The sequence below is a fragment of the Poeciliopsis prolifica genome, unplaced genomic scaffold (genome assembly GCF_027474105.1).
Source record: "Poeciliopsis prolifica strain line A6 unplaced genomic scaffold, Auburn_PproV2 SCAFFOLD114, whole genome shotgun sequence".
NCBI lineage: Eukaryota > Metazoa > Chordata > Actinopteri > Cyprinodontiformes > Poeciliidae > Poeciliopsis > Poeciliopsis prolifica.
In genome coordinates, this window is record NW_026562489.1 from 1 (window position 1) to 20,671 (window position 20,671).

Here is a 20,671-nt window from a genome sequence, read left to right on the forward strand (position 1 = left end):
CAGACTCCCTGGAATCATTAGGTAAACATACGAGCCTCTCATGAAGGAATAAATGTAATTTTTGCTAGACAGCAGAACCTCCTCACACAGAAACCACAATAAACACAAACCATTCTCTGACAGTTTATTAGCAAAATAACTCAACTTTACACCAATAATGCAATTTAACGACTAAGAAAGAAAAGTATTGAATAGTGAAGTATCAAAAAAATGAATAAACAACATATGAGGAAACAAAATGGAATTCTGGACAACAGCTTCAAGACTGAGAAAACAAAAACGCAGAAAATCAGGACTTTTGAAAGTCTGATGATATGGTTCATAAGTCCATAATAAAAACTGAAAATACAGACTGAAACATTCATATGCAGGTGACCTTTGACCCACACTAGAAGGATTTTATTAAAAGGCTGCATGAAACAAGAAAAATTCTTTGGTTGTTTTTATGGAACAGAAACACATAAACTAAGTGTTACTGGAAGCTGTTAAGTAATTTGAAGTTAAAACCTGATGCACTTTGGGACAAGCTCAACCACAGAACCTCCGGTTCTGGTCTGAGGCGTTTGAAACAGATTTTAGTTTGGTTCCTCCAAAGGTTTTGGTTCTGCAGCATCTTTCAGGTCCTGATGTTACAGATAACAGAGGAGCAGACTTCCTGATGAAATTCTCTGGAACCGGACCTGAAACCAGAACCATTTCCAGGTTGATTTAATGAACTCGTCCCTCTGTGATGCAGGATCTCAAGGTTTACCCACCAACAGCATTTTGTCCAGAATCCTTCAGACTCAGATGTTGGACTCGTTGGACATCGAAGGGCTTTATCCTCTGTACTGCCGAGTGGAGCAACACCTGCAGGACTTCCCCAAGGACAGGTAGAACCCGGCCAACCGGAACCAGAAGGAAAACCTGTCCCTATAGGTAGACCTGGACTCTGACGTCTCTGTCTGTCTGCGCCAGGACTGGCCTCCAGATAGACGGACCGTACGACCAGAACTTCTTGGAGAAAGTGCAGAAATGTTCGATGGAGGACGACGGCTCTGTGGAGTACGCTGCTGCCAAGGTCAGATGATTACCAGTTCTCCCAGTAACACAGACACTCTGGAACAGTTTACTCTTTATTTTCATACTTGAAGCCAATTTACAGTTTTGCTCTTTAAACAAAGATGAACAACAATGTCATTTAACAGAAACTAAACCCAGAATGTTTCCATGAAGATGAGCAGCAGAGATGAAGTCAGACAGAAACGCTTGGTTGATGCTGGACAGATTTTAAGTGTCAAACACTAACAGTTTTATCCTCCAGGTCAATGTTCTAGGTTTTTCTATAAACTTTCTCCAAACCACAGGAGAAACTAAATGGTTCCATTAAACTAAAGATCTGCTGAGATGATAGAATGAAATCCTGACTTTTCTTCTGCGGTCAGATCAATAAAGTTTTATTAAGCTCAGCGCGATGAAGGAATGTTGCCAGGTGGTGCTCAACGGCGCCACCTGGCAACATTCAAGCACTCTGCACATTGACCTTACTTTATTGCAGAGGCATGAATATCACAACACTTCTACGATTTCCCAAGACGTACAGAGTTTCTGGCAGCCATGTTTTGCACCCAACAGAGAGAAAATACTGACAATTATCCTTTTTCACCCTGTTTATGATCTAAGATTGAAACTGTACTCATTAATTGTCAATAAGCACACATAATTGGCGAGTTGGAAGTACTCGCCAATCCTTCGACCTTCAACACCCGACCTGTCTTGAAACCAAACTTTTAAGGCATGCTGCTGGACTCACATTGAGTCTATTTGGAAGATTTGTCAAATGCGCCCCCTAGTGGATGGGAGCGGGAGAGCGTTTATGATAGGTGGTGGCTGCCGTGAGGCCGGAGTGGCGCAGAGCTGCAAGGGCCGTATGAGGCTGCTTGCAGCTTTGATTTGAACTTACGTTCTTCATACTGACAACATCAAAGCTGCTGTTTCATCACTGAGATATTCATTGTCAGGATTTTTACTATATTATCAGTGGCGATGAATGGAAACATGTTTTCAGTGAAGGTGTGTGTGAAGGTGTGTATAAGTGTGTTAGTGTCCAGATCAGAGAACGACAGCTTTCCTCCGTCCCAGTCCAGATTCACTCTGATTCTCTGGAGTCTTTTCTGGACAGAAAGGAAAATGAGAGGAGCTGGTGGAGAACAAGCTGAGTATTTACTTTCATATAAGCCGATACCCAACCAGCCAGATGCTCTGTCTCCCTTCCTCTGGACAGACTCTGCTGACACACCAAGTTCCCAGTATTCACTGTCTCCAACCTCAAAATCCCAGCTGTGGTTCCCTGAGTTAAAACCCTCAGAGCTCAGAACAGACCGCCACAAGTCATAAAACCTCTCTGGATTATAAGGAAGCTGCTGTTCCTCTCCATATGTCAAAGTGGTCAGATCTTCAGACAGCAGGAGCTTTGGATTCGCCGTGTTTGGGTCCAGAACCAGAGGAGTGTAGGTCACCATGTCCTTCATGTTGCTCCAGATGTTGAAGGCCAGGTTGCCCAGATGTTTGGCCTGGTCTATCAGAGCTCCTGAGGGCAGCTGTGGATCCTCCAGCAGGGGGCAGCGCTGGACTCTTTCCACTGCAGCCTTGTAGTTGTGCAGGAATGAGACGTCTGCAGCTCTCAGCTCCTCCTCTGTGGCTCTGACTGTGTCTGAAAGAGCTGCTATCTCTCTGCTCAGAGCCTCCATCTTCTCCTCCATCATCCCTCTCTTCTGCTCCTCTTCCTCCCTCAGTGCAGCCAGCCTGGCCTCCTCTTCCTCTGCTAGAAACTGATGAAGCTTCTTAAACTGCTCAACAATCTGCCTCTCTGTGTGTCGGGCCTGGACCTTCATGTGTTCTGCTGTCTGATCAAACTCCTCTTTAACTTCCTTCTTCTGCTCCAGTTTCTTCTTTAAAGGCTGCAGAGATGTTTTCAGATTCTCTCTGTGATCCTGAGCAGCTTCATCGATGGCTCTGAATCTGTGCTTGATGTGTTTTTCTGAATCTCTGCAGACGAGACAAACTGGCTGCTGATGGTCCAGACAGAAGAGTTTGAGTTTCTCAGAGTGCAGACTGCAGAGACTCTCTGAAGCTTTTTGCTCTCTCTGCTCTAAGAATGATTCACAGAGTCTCTTCAGAGCCGGATTTAAAGTCGGTTCCTCTCTTGAAGATTTCCTCTTGCAAACTGGACACTCTCCTGCTGGTTTCTGTCTCCACCAGTTCTTCAGACACTCCTTACAGAAGCTGTGGCTGCATGACAGAACAACCGGATCCTTAAAGCCGTCCTGACAGACCGGACAGCAGAGGTCCTTCTCTGGTCTGGAAGCCATTTTGTCTCTGAGTGAAGCTGAAAACACAGAAGGTCCAGTCAGTCACTGAACTCTGAGTGTTTTTGGTCCAACTCGCCTTCAGTGTGAGCAGCTGGAAGCAGCAGCAGCAGCAGGAACCAAAAGTCAAACTGCTTCCTGCTTTGGTTCGGGTGTGTCGAGTGGTGGAGCTTAAACCTGATGAGCTTGCTGTGTTCCTTGTATTTGAGGCGTGCTTCACTGCAGAGTCCAGCATTCAACCTTTGATCAGAACAGACTTGTAATAAAGACAGTAGAATAAACTCATTTAACTTTATCATCTTGATTCTCATTTAGGAATAATCAGCTGACCTCAGCAAAGTTCACATCTACAGTAACTTTGTTTTTTTCTGCTTAAGGTTCTGTTTAGCTGGTTTTAGTTTCTGACAAATAACTGATGACATCATCAACCTGCTGTTCAGTCTTGTAATAATTAGTATGAATCAATTGGTTTTATCACCGAGTTAATAAAGTAGCTTGAGGTATATCAGTTCCACTCTGTCTGATCCTGAAGTAAAACTCAGACACTCAGGATACAGTTCGCTTTTCTCAGGTTTTCTGTTGCTTTTCAGGCAATTTTAATCCAGTTCTGTTATTTTCTCTGCAGGTCCATCAATACCGGATCGCCATGACAGCCAAGGACTGCTCCATTATGGTTACACTGGTTCCCAGTAGTGAAGAAGAGGACAATGATGAAGAGTAAGACTTTCGTGTGTCTGTTAAATCAGAGCTGAGGCCTTCAGTCTGCAGCCTGGATGTTCACTGATTCATTCATTCATGATGAAGATGCATCTGAGTGATGATGACCACCGCAGCTGGTCTGCAGACAGTTGATCAGGATTGCAACACCACACACAGTTTACGGTTCAGTTCAGCGCTTTGCATTCAATATTATTTTGATACATATAAAACTGATAAAGTCTGTAATTCTACTTTTGTCCTGCTACAGGTAGAAACTGCGGTCTCAGTAAAATATGTCGGTGAATAAACTGCAGAACTCGCAGCAGGTTCTGCATCAACAGGACGGGTTGCGATGACCCGGTCCATGTTTCCTACCGATGGAGTTCAGCTTTTTACCACCACTTGGCATGAAGGCTAAAGTTATTCCAAAGTCAGATGTGAATGATGATGGTGGAGGAGCTTCAGTAGCCACGTAGCAGCCAGCTAGCCTCTCTCGCTAGCCTCTCTCGCTAGCTTCTCTCGCTAGCTTCTCTCTCGCTAGCCTCTCTCGCTAGCTTCTCTCTCGCTAGCCTCTCTCGCTAGCTTCTCTCTCGCTAGCCTCTCTCGCTAGCTTCTCTCGCTAGCTTCTCTCTCGCTAGCCTCTCTCGCTAGCTTCTCTCTCGCTAGCCTCTCTCGCTAGCTTCTCTCGCTAGCCTCTCTCGCTAGCTTCTCTCGCTAGCTTCTCTCTCGCTAGCCTCTCTCGCTAGCTTCTCTCGCTAGCTTCTCTCGCTAGCCTCTCTCGCTAGCCTCTCTCGCTAGCTTCTCTCTCGCTAGCCTCTCTCGCTAACTTCTCTCGCTAGCCTCTCTCGCTAGCCTCTCTCGCTAGCTTCTCTCTCGCTAGCCTCTCTCGCTAGCTTCTCTCGCTAGCTTCTCTCGCTAGCCTCTCTCGCTAGCTTCTCTCGCTAGCCTCTCTCGCTAGCTTCTCTCGCTAGCCTCTCTCGCTAGCTTCTCTCTCGCTAGCCTCTCTCGCTAACTTCTCTCGCTAGCCTCTCTCGCTAGCCTGGATGCTCAGTGGCTCTGCGCTCGATAATGCGGCCTTGGTGGCGCAGTCGAACCCAGAGCCATCGATCATCTCAGCGCTTATCGAACCCAGAGTATTGTACTGAACGGTTCATAACAGATAGAGCTATTGTTGCACCCCAAGTAAAACGCATCTATATTTATTTTCACATAAAGCCTTTGCAGAACCGGGTCTATATAATAGCAAGCTTGACTCTGACACCTTAACATGAGAAGTTCTGCGTGTTTCAGTTGAGTTAAACGAAACCCCACAGTCAGAGCGATCACCAGGAGAGCAGGTGTTTAAATGATCAACCACCGCTGTGATAGTTTCTATTGCTGCAGCATATTGGCCACCACAGCAATCTCCTATTAATAATCACAAAACAAACAGCAACCCTGGAAACATAAAACTGCAATGTGTTTTTGTACCATAGCCGACTCAGGCAGCGAAAAAAAAGAAAAATGCAAATAGTTTTGAGTTCTTCAGTGTTTTTCTGCCTTACTTTTTTCCCTTGCTGTAATTAAATGAAATTATAGTGAACGGTTCTTCCGCGTTGGTAAGTTGAAGCATCGTCATTAACCCTCCTCCTCCTCCACAGACTCTCCTCCCAGAAGCGTCTCAGGGACTTCAGACCTCAGGCCTTCTCCTCCTCCGTCTCCGTCCTGGATCTGGACCCCAAGCCGCTGGACAGCGTCCCCCGCCAGCTGCGTCTGGACCAGAAGATCGTCTCGTGTTACCTGAGGACGGGCGGTGCCTTGCCCAACGGCTCCCTGCCGCCGCTGCCCAGCATCCTGGCGGCGGAGAGGGAGGAGCGAGCGTTGCTTTTCCAGGCTGTGTGAAGGGACCGGCTCCGAGGTCAAGAGGTCACCGCCCAGAGAGCAGTCGGATCAGAACCCGGCGCCAGTTCTGTTTTACTTCACCACAAACTCGCAGCTTCACTCTGACCTCTCCTGAAGCTGTTGTCATAGCAACGGGCTCTGATGCTTTGAGGTCATCATCATCAAACACTGTCAGCAGGCGTCTGCTGAAACGCTTTAAAAGGTCAAATTAAAGGGTCGGTTGAACCCGACCAGAACCTCCTGGGAACCTCTCTGTATGTGGGATCCAACAGAGCTGGGACAGAACCTCTGACGTTTCCACTGATAACAGGAAGTGATTTACTGTCAGTCTTTTCCTGGGTCCAGTTGAGCCAGAACCTCCCAGTGTCTGAGCAGAGCGGGTTTGGTTCTGTTTGTGCCGGACCGGACCAGACCGCTCATTGGGATCAGAGCAGATTTCTGTCTGGATGTTAAACAAACAGCAGCATTCAGAGGTTCTGATCCGGCCCCGGTTCTTTCCTCTGATCCGGTTCCTTCCCCTCTCTGTTTGGGTGTTCTGGTTCTGCAGTTCTTCCTGCAGGTCTTCCAGACGGTTCTTTTGGACTTTGGCTGATATTCAGTTCTTTTCAGTCCAACAGAGAAATAGAACCTTATGGAGGTTCTGGAGAACCACTGATCCAAACAGAGAAGTAGTGAGGAATTGAGGACTGGTTGGATATCAGGAGGTTCTGGAGTCCAACTTCTGGACTGAAAGCTGCTCCAGAGTCCATCCAGACCCCTTCAGAATCTTTCTAGAACTCAGAGCGTTTCATCGACCTGGACTCTGCGGTGAAGGTCCAATCTGACCTCTGACCTGCTTTTTTTTTGTGCCAAACATGGCTGGTGCTGGTTCTGGAAGACGATGATGGTGCGTTTGTTGAGGAAGCGAACTCTGTTACAGGCTGCGTTCCCCTGCAGCCCGGCCCATTCAGCAGGTCAGGACCGATTCTGCTGGACCGGCCAGCAGCGGCTTCAGAGAAACCGCTGACCTTTGCCCTTGGTTCCTGTTGAAGGCGCTCTCCTTTGGCCAATTAGTAACAGTGTGAGCTCACTGAACGGCACCGCAGACTGGAAACGTTCCAGTTCAACTGGGAGGATTTTCAGGTTACGGCTCTTAATCTGTAAAATGTTGATAAAGTCGATTTGATGAGACGCTCCAAAGGTTTACACACTCCTGTGAACGTATCCACTTCCTGTGGGGCAGAAGCCGACTTTATTCACCTGGAACACAAACTATCCTGTTAGTGGGGAAAACAGAACCAGTTAAATCTGTAATGACCCGGCCAAGTTTACGCACAGGTTCTGGTCCAGTTCTAGCATTCTGAGGAACCTGAAGTAAACTTCAGCTGTAATCTTCCTCACATCTGTTCATGTTCCACAGGGTCAGATGGTTTAAAGGTATCAGTCAGGAGAAGGGCACAAAACACTAATCTGCTAGAAAGCTGAAGCATTTTTTTGTCCATCATCTCCGAGAGACCAAACATCCAGTCAGAACATTTAATCAATGATTTCATGGGAGGAAAACTACATAGTTTTAGAACGGCCTAGTTAAAACCCAGATTGAAAACCAATTAGCTGAAGAGGCAAGTGGAGAATAGACTGGAGAACTTTTATAAAGCAGGCAGAATGACTCCCTGACGCAGCTTCTTGTTTTTCCAGGATAAATGTCACATTTAATGCTTCCAGAAGTTTCACCGCCACAGAAAGTGACTTTAGCAGGGGTGTGAAAACTTTACAACCTCTGAAAACTAACAAACGATGACAGCAGAGGGGAACATTCAGGTTGTTTAATACTAAAAGAAAAAATAAATGTTCAAAGTAAATGACATATGAACAGTTTTAGTGAGATTTTTATGTTAAGAAATTAAAAAATATTTTAAATGTGCAGAAAAGGGGATAAAAATGTGAAATCAGAGGATATTTAGTTACATTTAACTTCAGTTTGAAATTGTTAAAAATCTGAGCTGGAACCTGATTGGCCGGCTGCCTGAGCGCCTCCATTCACTGAGGGTCATAGGTCATCAGCTCTGTGATTCCTGCAGAGAGGATGTAAAGGCCAAACAGCTGTCTGGTGTTTTCTACTGAAATCATTTTATTTTTGTAGATTTGGACCAACAGGCTCCGCTGGTTCTGCCGTCACAGTCACGCTCTTTGTATCAGAATAAACATTTGTACTGGACCGAACCCTGGTCTGCCTGCTCCCTGTGTTTGTCTGGTTGGTCTTTACTCAACTTTCACCAATCTGCAGTCCAGCTGGTTTAACCTTTGCCTTAGCGAGCGTTAATTCTTCTTTTTCTTGTTTAGTTTGTTAAAATCTTGTGTTGTACAAGCATTTTATCCATAAACTTTTCCATGTCCCAAAATGACATTTCTTATCATCCCATGACAACCTGAGACTTCATGTGTCAAGTGTCTCTAGGTCAGCAGGTCAACTCCTCCGTTTCCACCCCTCTGGTAGGATTCTTCTTTTGTGTATCTGTTGTCCTTCTCTCAGGAGGGATTTTCTACCTAAATGCCTCCTGAGTAGTTTAGTCATTATCTGACATGAGCTCCTCTCTCAGTCCTGTGAAACACTTGGATGGTCTTCTTCTTTAAGCTTATTCTTCTTTAGGCATATTCCTCTTTCTACCACCAACCTTTCAGTTAACAGCTGAATGCGCTAACCGATTGCGCCACAGAGACTGAGCTTCTGCAGTGCTGCAGGTGGTTGTGGCATGGATGCATCTAAGGTTGTCAAATCCAATGTGGCAAAAGACAGAGTTCAGTGGTAAGATGATGGGGAATTCCTTCAACCTCAAACACTGTTTGCGCCATCGTGTTTCTTGCCAAACAGACTAGATTTCTATTCTGTCCTTACAACAGTTCAAAGGTCAAAAGATCAAGCAAAAAGTTGCCTTTGGTCAACTTTTGACAAACAGCAAAAGGCGTATTCTTCTTTAGGCAAGAAACCCTTTTTTCTTCTGTGGGCCTGGAGCTGCGGGTTACCTGGACAGGTCACCAGCCCACCCAGCAGACTGATTCATTTATGTTTTTAACCTTTGACACATTTGGGTTTCTGACTACAGAACTTGATCATATTTGCTCTCCTCAAACATCCATCATCTCTAGTAGCCGGTGGCTTTAATGTGCTGCATGTCCAAAGTGCAGCCAGAAGTCTTGTGGGTCCCTTGGGAGTATTTCTGATTTGTGACACTGAGTTTGACAGCGCCCCCTGCTGTGCGGGCATACAAGTACCACCCACAACTGAAACTGTGACAAATGGTAGAAAACTGCAGTGCAGTGTGGCTTTTTTAAAAAATGTTTTGCCTGGCATCAGCAGCTTCGTATGATTTCATTCATTAACTTGCATCTGTGTTGAGGAAAAACAGCCGAAACAACTAGAGTTAAATCTTTTGACCAAAGGGAAAGAAAGCACTGAGACGTGTTGAGGCAAAATAATGCGCATATATATATATATATATATATATATATATATATATATATATATATATATATATATATATATATATATATATATATATATAAGACAGAACCAATTTAAGCAGTTTTCAGCTGATTTGGAGGTTAGTTCTAGTTTAAATAGTTGAAAATAAACTGTTGCTTTTTGAATCTGGTAGAAGAGAGAAAGATGCAGAAGTTACAGAAATTTAAAAACATCACAGAATCTCTTTCGGACTGTTTAAGCTTAACGTCTCAGTTTTGATGCCTGAATTTTCCAGATTTTGTATCATTTCCTGCAGATCTAGAATCTCTCTTATGATCAATTAATTCAGGGAGAAACATTTTAGAGAAGTTGACTCTTAAGAGATTCCACACATCTGATGTCAGCAGGTGGAATTAACTTCCCGAGAAAACCTCAGCCCGTGTTTTATCTCACCGGAGTCCTGCCGTGTTTCTGACGGTCCGTGAACGCAGCACTGTGGTTCCGATTGTGTGTGTGGATGAAGGAGGAGAGAAGAGGAGGCTGGAGGAGCGAGGCAGGGGGAGCTGTGCAGGTTCGGTTCTGTTCGGTGATACTCGGTCCGGATTCACGGTTCGCAGGTTTTCCGTTTTTTTCTGGTTTTATGTAACCGACGGTTTTCACAAAAGATCGTAACGAGGCTGGAGTTATTAAAATCAGAGAGAAGTTTCCTCATGAGCTGCTGATAATCTGTCCGCTGTAATAATCCAGAATATTCTCCAGTTTCCCTGCAAACCGCCGATCGGAACCCAACCGACCCTGATCAGAACCTGGTTCTGATTGTCGGTCCAGAACCTCCACTGATTCCTGTTGAGTCCATCTTGGGTTCTGCATCATCATTTTTGAACATTGAATTTTCATCCCACCACTTTATCCACTTCCATGTTTCAGGGGAGAAATGGTGACCTTAGTGACCCCTACGGTTGGTTAATGTAGGCCAGGAAACTTTTATTCTGATATTCTTTGAGGCTGTTTGGTTCGGCCCATGTTTTTCACTTTAAAGTTCCTCCAGGTCTCTGCGTCTTGTAACAATTTCACCTCTTAATTTCAGAAAGTTGGGTGAGTTTTTCATGTTTTTCTCCACCAGCATTGATTTAATTCAAACAGATTCCAGGTCAGACGTTTACAGCCTCGTGTGCTAAAAGATGAAAACTCTGGAAGCTTCTGGTTGCATTAATTTGGGTTGTTTCTGTCATGATTTAAAGAGAAAATACAGTTTGATGATAAATGGCTTCACCTTCACCCAGAATTATAATTATAGTTTTACCATATGCAGAGATTTTTAAAAGGGTTATGCATTAATTCACACCCTGTTGACTGCTTTTAACTTGTATTATGATTGCACTAGTAATAAATTTGATTTAAAGGAGCAAAGTTTCAGTTTGCTTCACAAGATACTTAAAAGTAAAAACCACTGAATATGAAAAACAGTTTAGAAATAGAAATGAGTAAAATAGCACAAAATATATGAATAAAACATGTTCTATTAGATAATAGTTAAACATTTCTGTCAATAAAAAATTAATCACATCATAATTTAAAACATTTTGTCTTTCTACCAAAAACTGGATGAAAAATGTTCAGTTTGCTGTTTTGGTCTCAAATAGCCATTTTTTTGAAGGACAGTTTTGTTTATTGAGATTTCAGAATTCATTTTTTTGTTGCTTCTGTTGTTTTGTTTATTTATTTTGGATATCTAAAATGTTTTCCAGTTCCGATAATAAATGTTTATTGATCCCTAAACGTGTTCTTCCACCACTATACCATGACAATTATATGGTGTCAAATCAACAACATTATCGTTTCTCGTGATCATTTCTGGGACAGTTTACTGTCCAGCGGCGTTTGTTCCTGTGACGGACTGAATTGCAGCTTAAAGTTCAGTTTGTATTGATAAAGATCCGGGAGGAAAAAACGATCTGATCGGATGTCTGTTTGCTTTTCCAGGCGTCTGCAGCAGCGATGGAGCTAACCTGGGCTAAAGCCTTATTGCTAACAGGAGGAGTTCTGCTTGTTCCTGTTTTCGCCTTCATCACGTCCGTCGTGTTCTGGCCCGGTGTGCTGCTGAAGGCCTACAAATGGTAAACGCACACAGTCATAAACTTCCTGTCATAAACTTCCTGTTGGGTTTTAGTTTCTATTCTTCTCCAGTTTATGTAATTTCTCTTTTTACAAAGACACTTTCAGATCCAGAAATATTCATCTGCTTTATTGTTTTTTTTGCAATGAGTAATTTATTGATGAACCGCTCGTCTCGGTGGCTGCAGGGATCCTCACCGACGTCCAGATCAGGGCCGGTCCAAGACGCTTTGGGGCCCAGAGCAGATTTTCATTTGAGTCATTGGTGGAAAGCCTGTCTGTTTAGAAGGATGCTGTAGAACCAGAGGTCAGAGGTCGGTTCCGGGTTGTCGGGTCTAACCCGCTGCTCTCCTCCTCAGGTACATGTGCCTGTCGCAGGGCGTGTCGGTCCGCTACTCCCACTGTGGAAGTTACCGCTTCTGTTATTCCACCCACGGTACACCAGGGGGCGACACGCCGTCGCTGCTGCTGCTACACGGGTTCTCCTCCTCCAAAGAGATGTTTCTGTCTGTCACCAAGGTGACACACACACACACACACACACACACAACTTCAGATCATTGAGGTCCCAACTCAGAATTTCAGCCAGGTTGAGTTCTGAACTTTAACTAAGCCACTTTTCGGTTTTATGTCATTTGCTGCATTTTTGCTTCAATTTCGGACAATAGAAGCATCAGAACATTCTAATACTTATTATTATGTGTTTGCTTTCTGCTCCCAGTACTTCCCCAGAAACCTGCATGTGGTTTGTTTGGACATGCCTGGACATGAAGGGACGTGTCGAGCTGCAGCAGAAGATTACAGCATCCAGGGTCAGGCCAGGCGAGTCCATCAGGTCGGCGCAAACGGAACAAGCTTTAACTCAAATAACCAACAGAAACTAGTTAACACACTCTAAACACCGATTAACTGAATAAAACTGTCACAATAAAACTAAACAATAATGAAAAAGTATAAATCTGGTTTCTACATCATGAACGACATCAGCATGTTGAAAATGGCCGCCCGTCTGTTTTGTGTCTGCTCAGTTCGTCCGCAGCGTCGGTCTGGATAAATCGCCGTTCCACCTGGTCGGCGCCTCCATGGGGGGGAACGTGGCGGGCGTCTACGCCGGTCTCTACCCGGCTGACGTCTGCAGCCTCACCTTGGTGTGTCCAGCAGGTAAATCTGCAGCTTTCTTCAGGTTTCACTTCCCTGTGAACTTCTAAAGCAGGGGTGTCCAAAGTGTGGCGCCAGGGCCATTTGTGGCCCTTGGAGTGATTCTGTGTGGCCCCCAACTGCAAGTCAATAATAAAAGTTTGGACTGTCCTGCTCAGGGACTTTCTCTGCTTTTTCATAGATTTGATATTTTTCTGGCTTCAGAAATTTGCATATTTTAATTTTGTGTTGCTGCTGGTGCTTTCTGCCCCTCGTTGCCTCCCTGCAGGTCTGATTTACCCCACAGAGTCCAGCTTCATCGCCCTTCTGAAGGAGAATGACCTGGATAAGTCCAGTAAATCCAACCCGCTCATCCCCACCTCTATGCAGGAGCTGGAGGCCATGCTGAAGCTGTGCTGCTACAAACTGCCCACAATGCCCCGGCAGGTACGGTGACGAACCCTCCGGGCTTCCGTCCGCGGCGCAGCGCGGCGCTAACAGACATGTTGCTCTGATTGCTCCTGCAGTTTTTCCGGGGCCTCCTGGCCAACAGGATCCCAAACAACGACTTCTACAGAGAAGGTCAGTTTTCACTCTCCATCGTTCCTCAGATTGAAATAAAATAAAGACACAAGTTGCTTTATTTTTCATTTCAAGACCAAAGCTGTTCAGAAATTTTACTCAAGTAAGAGTGAAATACTTCATAATAAAATGATTCACATGAAAGCAAAAAGAGTAGTGTAGTAAAAATACTCCTAAAAGTTTATTTATATTTTTTTTGAAAAGTTACTCAAGTAAATTTATTTGAGTATAACTAAGTTAGCATCACAGTGAGGAAAGAATTAGCGACAGATTAAAGGTGGAGGTCAGGGAAGGTTCACCAGTTTGGCTGTTTGTCTCATAATCTGTTACTTTTTTAAAACTTCTTATGATGAGTAATAAATGATGAATGTTTAGTGTTTGAGGCGATCGCTGGGGAGAAGTCTCGACACTCGCTGCAGGAACACCTGAATCTGATCACAGCGCCCCTGCAGGTCATCTGGGGGAAGAACGACCAGGTAAACACAGCAATGCTGCAACATTCACTTCCCAACACATTAAAACAGATTTTTAGAAATCAGAACACCAGAAACATTTGATTCTGAACCCAGTTGGACTTTGAATGTAAGTAAATCTCAACCTCCACTTTCTCAGATCCTGGATGTTTCTGGAGCCGCAGTGATCCAGAAGGCGCTGCCTCACTGCCAGGTGGATTTGCTGGACAACTGTGGTCACGCCGTTGCCTGGGAGAGGCCAAGGAAATTTGCTAAACTTTTGCTGGACTTTCACAATAAAGCAAAGAAACAAGTCTGAGCGATAGAGGAGCAAAAAACCAGAACTTGAAGTTTTGATTTTAACTGACTGAGATGAGTCTCCTCTTGTTAGCAAAAATTATTCCATGGGAGGAGTTTGACTATTTGTTTTATGAAAAATTTCCAGAAATAGGTTAACCCTGCACCAATTAATTAAATGGGTTAAACCCGTGTGAACATTACCTCTGTGACCTCTGTGACCTTTGTGACCTCTGACCTGCAGCTCCAGCTGTTCTCTCCACTGTCATCCATAAAAACGCAGTTGCAGCTTCGCTTTGTGTCGTTGGGAAGAAATGAAATTCCATCAGGATGTGAATTGTGTCAATGCAAAAATAAAATGGTTTTTCACGTTTAAATGTTCAAATATCTGATCTGATCGTCTCTCTGAAATGATCACAAACTGTTTCGTTCCAAAGTCCAGGATTCAATCTTTGAACTGCTATAAAACTCACTAATCAACATGTTTTATTTTTCTCTGCTCTTTCCGTACGAAACGTTTCCTTCTCTTCTCTGATCCCAGTGACAACCAGAACCTTCAGAACCTTCAGAACCTTCAGAACCTTCAGGTCTCTTGGTTTCTGTGGATCATCTCATAGGTTGGGTTCTCCTTCCACCTTTGTGGATCTTGCCCCCCAGGCCTCCCATACCCACCAGTAGGTATTTCCACGGTGAGCTGTGGTAGTTTCATCATCTGTCTCTGTCCTGTGAGACTCATGATGAGGTCATCAATGATGAGGTCATAAATGACCTCACATGATGAGGTCATTTTTCTTTAGGGAAAAATCACTGATCTCTAGTGGGTTGTCTGGGAAATGTTCTCTGGGTCTCTAAGATCCTCTGGAGATGCAACCTGGCCAGCAGGCGGAAGTAAAATCTCTTCCTATGTTTTTATCTCAAACGGAGTCCTGCCGCATTTCCCACGGTCCGTGAACGCAGCACGGTCGTTTCTCTTTAAGAGCGGATGAAAGGCTGAACACCGATTGTGTAATTTGGGTGAAAGAGAAGAGAGGAGCCTGGAGGAGCCGAGCAGGTTCGGTTCTGTCTCTCCGGTTCGGAAGGTGCTTCTGTTCCGGTGATATTCGGTTCGGATTCACGGTTCGCAGGTTTTCCGGTTTTCCTGCCGGTTCTGCTTTGATGTAACCGACGTTGTTCGGTTTTGGACGGTTTTCCTCTTCGGGAGAAAATGAATAATAACTCGATGTTATTAAAATCAGAGGGAAGTTTCCTCCCGCGCTGCTGATAATCCAGATTATCCTCCAGCTTCACTGCAAACTTTCACAGCCGGATTTTTGAACTTTTATTCCCGCCCACTTTGATCTCCTCGTCGAGGTAAGCTGCTCATAAATTCACATGCATTTCTTTCTCCCTGGTTCTGTTTTTCCATTGGTGCTTTTTAGTTGCTGATAATATCGATTTTCTAACAAATCGATATTTGTTAGATATCTGATCAGAACCTGGTTTCTGATTGTCGGACCAGAACCTCCACTGGTTCCTGTTGAGTCCATCTTGGGTTCTGGATCATTGAATTTCATCCCATGTTCTGATCCCACACCATCATCGCTCCACCTCCGTGCTTCAGGGGAGGAATGGTGACCTTGCTGACCCTCTCTGCATGTGGCAGTACGTTCATTCAGGCCAGGAAAGTTTGTTATTTCAGCCTCGGTCGGCTGCTTTCAGCATTTATTATGATTATATTCATTGATTTAAGTAGAAAAGTTTCAGAATGCTTCACAAGATGATGGAAGTAAAAACCACTGAAAAAGGAAAACAGTTTATGAAACAATATCAGCACTAAAATAATACAAAATATGAGCAAAACATGTTCTGAAATATTTGTAACCTCATGAAAAGTATTCAAAGAAAAGTACTCCAACATTTCCTCTGTTTTTGGTTCAGTTTATAGAGAAACCTGTCAGTAAACTGGATCTGTTCTGTTTGAACTGCAGCAAGGCCTGTGGCAATAATCAATAATCAATTAATCAGCGTGATAGATTACAACCAGCTCAGTAGCCTTAATTTGCATGATTTATTGTTTTTTTCTTTCCACCATAACCTGGATGATCAGTAAAATGTTTTGGTTGTTTTAAGGACGTTATCATCTCTCATCACAAATTTATTATGTCCAGCGGCGTTTGTTCCTGTGACGGACTGAATTGCAGCTTAAAGTTCAGTTTGTATTGATAAAGATCCGGGAGGAAAAAACGATCTGATCGGATGTTCGTTTGCTTTTCCAGGCGTCTGCAGCAGCGATGGAGCTAACCTGGGCTAAAGCCTCATTGCTAACAGGAGGAGTTCTGCTTGTTCCTGTTTGCGCCTTCATCACGTCCGTCGTGTTCTGGCCCGGTGTGCTGCTGAAGGCCTACAACTGGTAAACGCACACAGAATGCGCTGCCTCCATTAAGATGAGTCACTGAATCACCTTTGACCTCAACAGATCCTGTAAAGTCAGCACTTCTCCATACGTACATTTTCATTTTGTGCCTCATCAAGATTGTGAATGTCCTCAAAGGGCCGTTAACAAATTACAACATAAAAATAAATTCCTGTCTCTGCGTTCTACTTATAAAAGTTAAATGGCATCAAACATCTTTTTACATTGATATAATCTACTCTCTGCAAAAAAATCTGCATTGATTTGATTGAAATGGTTTGTAAGATATGAAGTTCTGTTCATGTGGCTCTTTAGAGTCGAGGGCCACAGGATGAGCTGCGATGGAAACTGTTGATGGAAATATAAACCGTTTGCTGCCATGAAACGATGAGTGTCATAAACTTCCTGCTGGCTTTTAGTCTGTCTGCGTCATTCCTCCGACTACAAAGACGGTTTTGATCCAGAAATATTCAGCGGCTTTATTGGTTTTCTGCACTGAGTTATGAAAGCAGACTGTTTATTGATGAACCGCTCGTCTCCGTGGCTGCAGGGATCCTCACCGACGTCCAGATCAGGGCCGGTCCAAGCCGCTTGGTGCTGCGTTTGTGCAGCAAAAATGTTTTGTGCTGCTATCACTTTAAAGATATAAAGAAATGTTTCTAGAGGTCATCAAAGGTCAACCGCCTCCTTTGTCCTGTCAGGTACAATCGGCGCTCGCAGGGCGTGGCGGTCCGCTACTCCCACTGTGGAAGTTACCGCTTCTGTTATTCCACCCGCGGGACCCCAGGGGGCGCCACGCCGTCGCTGCTGCTGCTGCACGGGTTCGCCGCCTCCAAGGACATGTGGCTGCCTGTCGTCATGGTAACACGCACGTAGTCAGGCTGAGGTCTGACCTTTGACCTTTGGGTTCTTGTCGTGCTCCCAACCTGGTTCTCCAGGTTCTGTAGGTTCTGTTCCTGCAGAACTATGCAGTAAAAACAGTCTCAAAGTCTCTGTCCGTGTGTAAAAGTATATTGATTATTGTAACAGGCGTATGTGTAAATCCTTAAATATGTCAAGAAGTCAACATGCATGAAGTCTTTCAGTTTGTTCTGGTGAATAAAGTCCTGCTGGTCCAGATCGACCTTCATTCCTGCTGAAGCAACAAAATACGGTTTCAGGGATGCTTAATCTGAAATTATTTAGAATTCCTCTCTTTAGAGCAAAGCCTGCAGGATTAACTCCGACGTACGTCAGAGATCAGAGCACAATGCTGCGACCCAGTGCTCGTTTTTCAGACCAGAGTCTCCTGTAGCGCTCTAAAATGCACAATATGTCTGTAAATAATTACATAAGGAAGTGCTGAGATATACCGTTTTCCTCTCAACTAACGTATTTGGCACAAGAAACATTTAGAGGGTAAAAACACTAGACTCAAATGCCCCAGCTTTTGACTGGCATGTAAACGCACCATCTGGGAGCTCCTGAAGCTGAAATGAGTCTGAAAAGTCTTTGTTAGTAAATGCAGTTTTATGTGCAACCAGGTGACCTGTGTGTCAGTTTTCAGTATTTGTAGGCGTAGAAGAAGGTTTATGTTATATTTAAGGTTTACAAATCAGTATTACACACACAAATACTTTGAAACTATTTTCACTCCCTGGCATGTTTTAATTTCAACCCACAGTTTCTACGTTCTCTGTCAGTTGTTGCTCAATAAACTGGTTGCAACATGAATTCTGATTTATTTGCTTCAATTCGGACAATAGAAGCATCAGAACATTCTAATACTTATTATTATGTGTTTGCTTTCTGCTCCCAGTACTTCCCCAGAAACCTGCATGTGGTTTGTTTGGACATGCCTGGACATGAAGGGACGTGTCGAGCTGCAGCAGAAGATTACAGCATCCAGGGTCAGGCCAGGCGAGTCCATCAGGTCGGCGCAAACGGAACAAGATTTAACTCAAATAACCAACAGAAACTAGTTAACACACTCTAAACACGATTAACTGAATAAAACTGTCACAATAAAACTAAACAATAATGAAAAAGTATAAATCTGGTTTCTACATCATGAACGACATCAGCATGTTGAAAATGGCCGCCCGTCTGTTTTGTGTCTGCTCAGTTCGTCCGCAGCGTCGGTCTGGATAAATCGCCGTTCCACCTGGTCGGCGCCTCCATGGGGGGGAACGTGGCGGGCGTCTACGCCGGTCTCTACCCGGCTGACGTCTGCAGCCTCACCTTGGTGTGTCCAGCAGGTAAATCTGCAGCTTTCTTCAGGTTTCACTTCCCTGTGAACTTCTAAAGCAGGGGTGTCCAAAGTGTGGCGCCAGGGCCATTTGTGGCCCTTGGAGTGATTCTGTGTGGCCCCCAACTGCAAGTCAATAATAAAAGTTTGGACTGTCCTGCTCCAGGGACTTTCTCTGCTTTTTCATAGATTTGATATTTTTCTGGCTTCAGAAATTTGCATATTTTAATTTTGTGTCGCTGCTGGTGCTTTCTGCCCCTCGTTGCCTCCCTGCAGGTCTGATTTACCCCACAGAGTCCAGCTTCATCGCCCTTCTGAAGGAGAATGACCTGGATAAGTCCATCGTGCCCAGTAAACCCATCCCGCTCATCCCCACCTCTATGCAGGAGCTGGAGGCCATGCTGAAGCTGTGCTGCTACAAACCGCCCACAATCCCCCGGCAGGTACGGACAGAGCCCTACGGGCTTCCGTCCGCGGCGCAGCGCGGCGCTAACAGACATGTTGCTCTGATTGCTCCTGCAGTTCCTCCGGGGCCTCCTGGCCAACAGGATCCCAAACAACGACTTCTACAGAGAAGGTCAGTTTTCACTCTCCATCGTTCCTCAGATTGAAATAAAATAAAGACACAAGTTGCTTTATTTTTCATTTCAAGACCAAAGCTGTTCATTAAAATGTGAGATGTGCTGGCAGAAATGTGAAAAATGAGGCTGACCTTTTAGCAGATGTGGGCGGAGTTCATAAATATTTTACTCAAGTAAAAGTAAAAAGTAGCCATCAAATTATTCAAGAGTAAAAAAATTATTTGGCTAAAAGCACTAACAGATAGATGATCAATTATTTGATATTTTAAAATTACATTGTCAAACAGTCCAAAATATAAAGTAAAGTTTGGGATTTTTTTTTTTTTTTACATTCAAAATTTCTGATTTAGTGATGCTACTTTGGAAATATTTGCAAAATCTGCATATGGAAAAAACAAGAAGCAGACAGATGAGGCACAAGCATCTTTATTCTTTAAAAAACTTCCAAATCTGAAATGAGCCTGAGGCAGCAGTGTAATAGAAGAAACACTGCCTCCTGCAGGTGGGAGTTTACATTACAAACTCAATATTTTTAACTATTTTTAGGAAAAATTTGCAGTAAACTCACAGTTATGCATTACTGGGAACAATTTGCAAAATATTTCAAATTATGAGACAAATGACTATTTGTTTCATAATCTGCGCAACAAATAATTATAAGTTGTAAAATAATTCTGGCGCTATTTCATCTGATTTTATTTTGTTTCTGTTTCCTCTGTTGGTTTAATCTGTGCAAATACTGTTTATGTTTAGTGTTCGAGGCGATCGCTGGGGAGAAGTCTCGACACTCGCTGCAGGAACACCTGAATCTGATCACAGCCCTGCAGGTCATCTGGGGGAAGAACGACCAGGTAAACACAGCAATGCTGCAACATTCACTTCCCAACACATTAAAACAGATTTTTAGAAATCAGAACACCAGAAACATTTGATTCTGAACCCAGTTGGACTTTGAATGTAAGTAAATCTCAACCTCCACTTTCTCAGATCCTGGATGTTTCTGGAGCCGCAGTGATCCAGAAGGCGCTGCCTCACTGCCAGGTGGATTTGCTGGACAACTGTGGTCACGCCGTTGCCTTGGAGAGGCCAAGGAAATTTGCTAACCTTGTGCTGGACTTTCACAATAAAGCAAAGAAACAAGTCTGAGCGATAGAGGAGCAAAAAACCAGAACTTGGAGTTCTGATTTTAACTGACTGAGATGAGTCTCCTCTTGTTAGCAAAAATTATACCATGGGAGGAGTTTGACTATTTTTTTCCTTTTTTTTGTAGGGAAGAAATTATGATATTCACAAGAAATGAGACTAAAAACCCAAACGTAGGGTTAATTGTGATTCCTGCTTAATTTTCATTCTGTTTGTAAACTAGAATAAAAATAAGTTAAATGAATTAACAGAATGATTTTGCACAAATATTTCTCAAGGGTTGAAAAATTAAATTTTAAAAAGAAGAAGTTGGGTTTGATTCTTTTTATCTATGCTTGCGGTAACATGATTTGGCCACTTGAGGGCAGCACCCTAC

General features: G+C 43.9%; 4 protein-coding genes across 6 annotated transcripts; 3 read left to right on the top strand and 1 right to left on the bottom strand.

Moving 5' to 3' along the window:
* The first annotated feature begins 696 nt into the window (after positions 1-696).
* On the top strand, positions 697-8,129 carry LOC129354636 (inositol-pentakisphosphate 2-kinase-like). The gene is made up of 4 exons (XM_055024082.1): positions 697-872; positions 958-1,060; positions 3,973-4,064; positions 5,687-8,129. Exons 1-4 carry the CDS (start codon positions 712-714, stop codon positions 5,925-5,927), a joined length of 597 nt encoding a protein of 198 aa, XP_054880057.1. The 5' UTR covers positions 697-711; the 3' UTR covers positions 5,928-8,129.
* LOC129354635 (nuclear factor 7, ovary-like) lies at positions 1,103-3,433 on the bottom strand. The gene has a single exon (XM_055024081.1). The coding sequence runs from the start codon at positions 3,348-3,350 to the stop codon at positions 1,962-1,964; it is 1,389 nt and encodes a 462-aa protein (XP_054880056.1). The 5' UTR covers positions 3,351-3,433; the 3' UTR covers positions 1,103-1,961.
* Positions 8,130-9,600: 1,471 nt separating the features above from the next.
* On the top strand, positions 9,601-14,176 carry LOC129354632 (monoacylglycerol lipase abhd6-A-like). Its single transcript, XM_055024074.1, has 9 exons — positions 9,601-9,940; positions 11,353-11,486; positions 11,844-12,003; positions 12,206-12,319; positions 12,513-12,645; positions 12,911-13,068; positions 13,149-13,203; positions 13,579-13,679; positions 13,816-14,176. The coding sequence occupies exons 1-9, from the start codon at positions 9,887-9,889 to the stop codon at positions 13,972-13,974; spliced, it is 1,068 nt and encodes a 355-aa protein (XP_054880049.1). The 5' UTR covers positions 9,601-9,886; the 3' UTR covers positions 13,975-14,176.
* Positions 14,177-14,702: 526 nt separating this feature from the next.
* Positions 14,703-20,539, top strand: LOC129354633 (monoacylglycerol lipase abhd6-A-like). Of its 3 annotated transcripts, none has more exons than XM_055024076.1 (10): positions 14,703-15,302; positions 15,413-15,593; positions 16,208-16,341; positions 17,046-17,205; positions 18,143-18,256; positions 18,449-18,581; positions 18,848-19,014; positions 19,094-19,148; positions 19,906-20,003; positions 20,140-20,539. In XM_055024076.1, the coding sequence occupies exons 3-10, from the start codon at positions 16,223-16,225 to the stop codon at positions 20,296-20,298; spliced, it is 1,005 nt and encodes a 334-aa protein (XP_054880051.1). In that variant the 5' UTR covers positions 14,703-15,302; positions 15,413-15,593; positions 16,208-16,222; the 3' UTR covers positions 20,299-20,539. The 3 variants fall into 3 exon arrangements, with proteins under 3 accessions (XP_054880051.1, XP_054880053.1, XP_054880050.1); XM_055024078.1 differs by having other exon boundaries at positions 15,451-15,593; XM_055024075.1 differs by lacking the exon at positions 15,413-15,593 and having other exon boundaries at positions 14,704-15,302.
* Positions 20,540-20,671: the final 132 nt, after the last annotated feature.

Excerpts from the sequence above, each read along its gene's own strand:
- LOC129354636 (XM_055024082.1), top strand. The coding sequence starts at position 712 with ATGAACTCGTCCCTCTGTGATGCAGGATCTCAAGGTTTACCCACCAAC. Across the intron at positions 873-957 it reads CAGGACTTCCCCAAGGACAG|GACTGGCCTCCAGATAGACG; the intron begins GTAGAACCCGGC and ends TGTCTGCGCCAG. Across the intron at positions 4,065-5,686 it reads GAAGAGGACAATGATGAAGA|ACTCTCCTCCCAGAAGCGTC; the intron begins GTAAGACTTTCG and ends CCTCCTCCACAG.
- LOC129354635 (XM_055024081.1), bottom strand. The coding sequence starts at position 3,350 with ATGGCTTCCAGACCAGAGAAGGACCTCTGCTGTCCGGTCTGTCAGGAC.
- LOC129354632 (XM_055024074.1), top strand. The coding sequence starts at position 9,887 with ATGAAGGAGGAGAGAAGAGGAGGCTGGAGGAGCGAGGCAGGGGGAGCT. Across the intron at positions 12,004-12,205 it reads TGTTTCTGTCTGTCACCAAG|TACTTCCCCAGAAACCTGCA; the intron begins GTGACACACACA and ends TTCTGCTCCCAG. Across the intron at positions 12,320-12,512 it reads AGGCCAGGCGAGTCCATCAG|TTCGTCCGCAGCGTCGGTCT; the intron begins GTCGGCGCAAAC and ends GTGTCTGCTCAG.
- LOC129354633 (XM_055024076.1), top strand. The coding sequence starts at position 16,223 with ATGGAGCTAACCTGGGCTAAAGCCTCATTGCTAACAGGAGGAGTTCTG. Across the intron at positions 16,342-17,045 it reads CTGCTGAAGGCCTACAACTG|GTACAATCGGCGCTCGCAGG; the intron begins GTAAACGCACAC and ends TTGTCCTGTCAG. Across the intron at positions 17,206-18,142 it reads TGTGGCTGCCTGTCGTCATG|TACTTCCCCAGAAACCTGCA; the intron begins GTAACACGCACG and ends TTCTGCTCCCAG.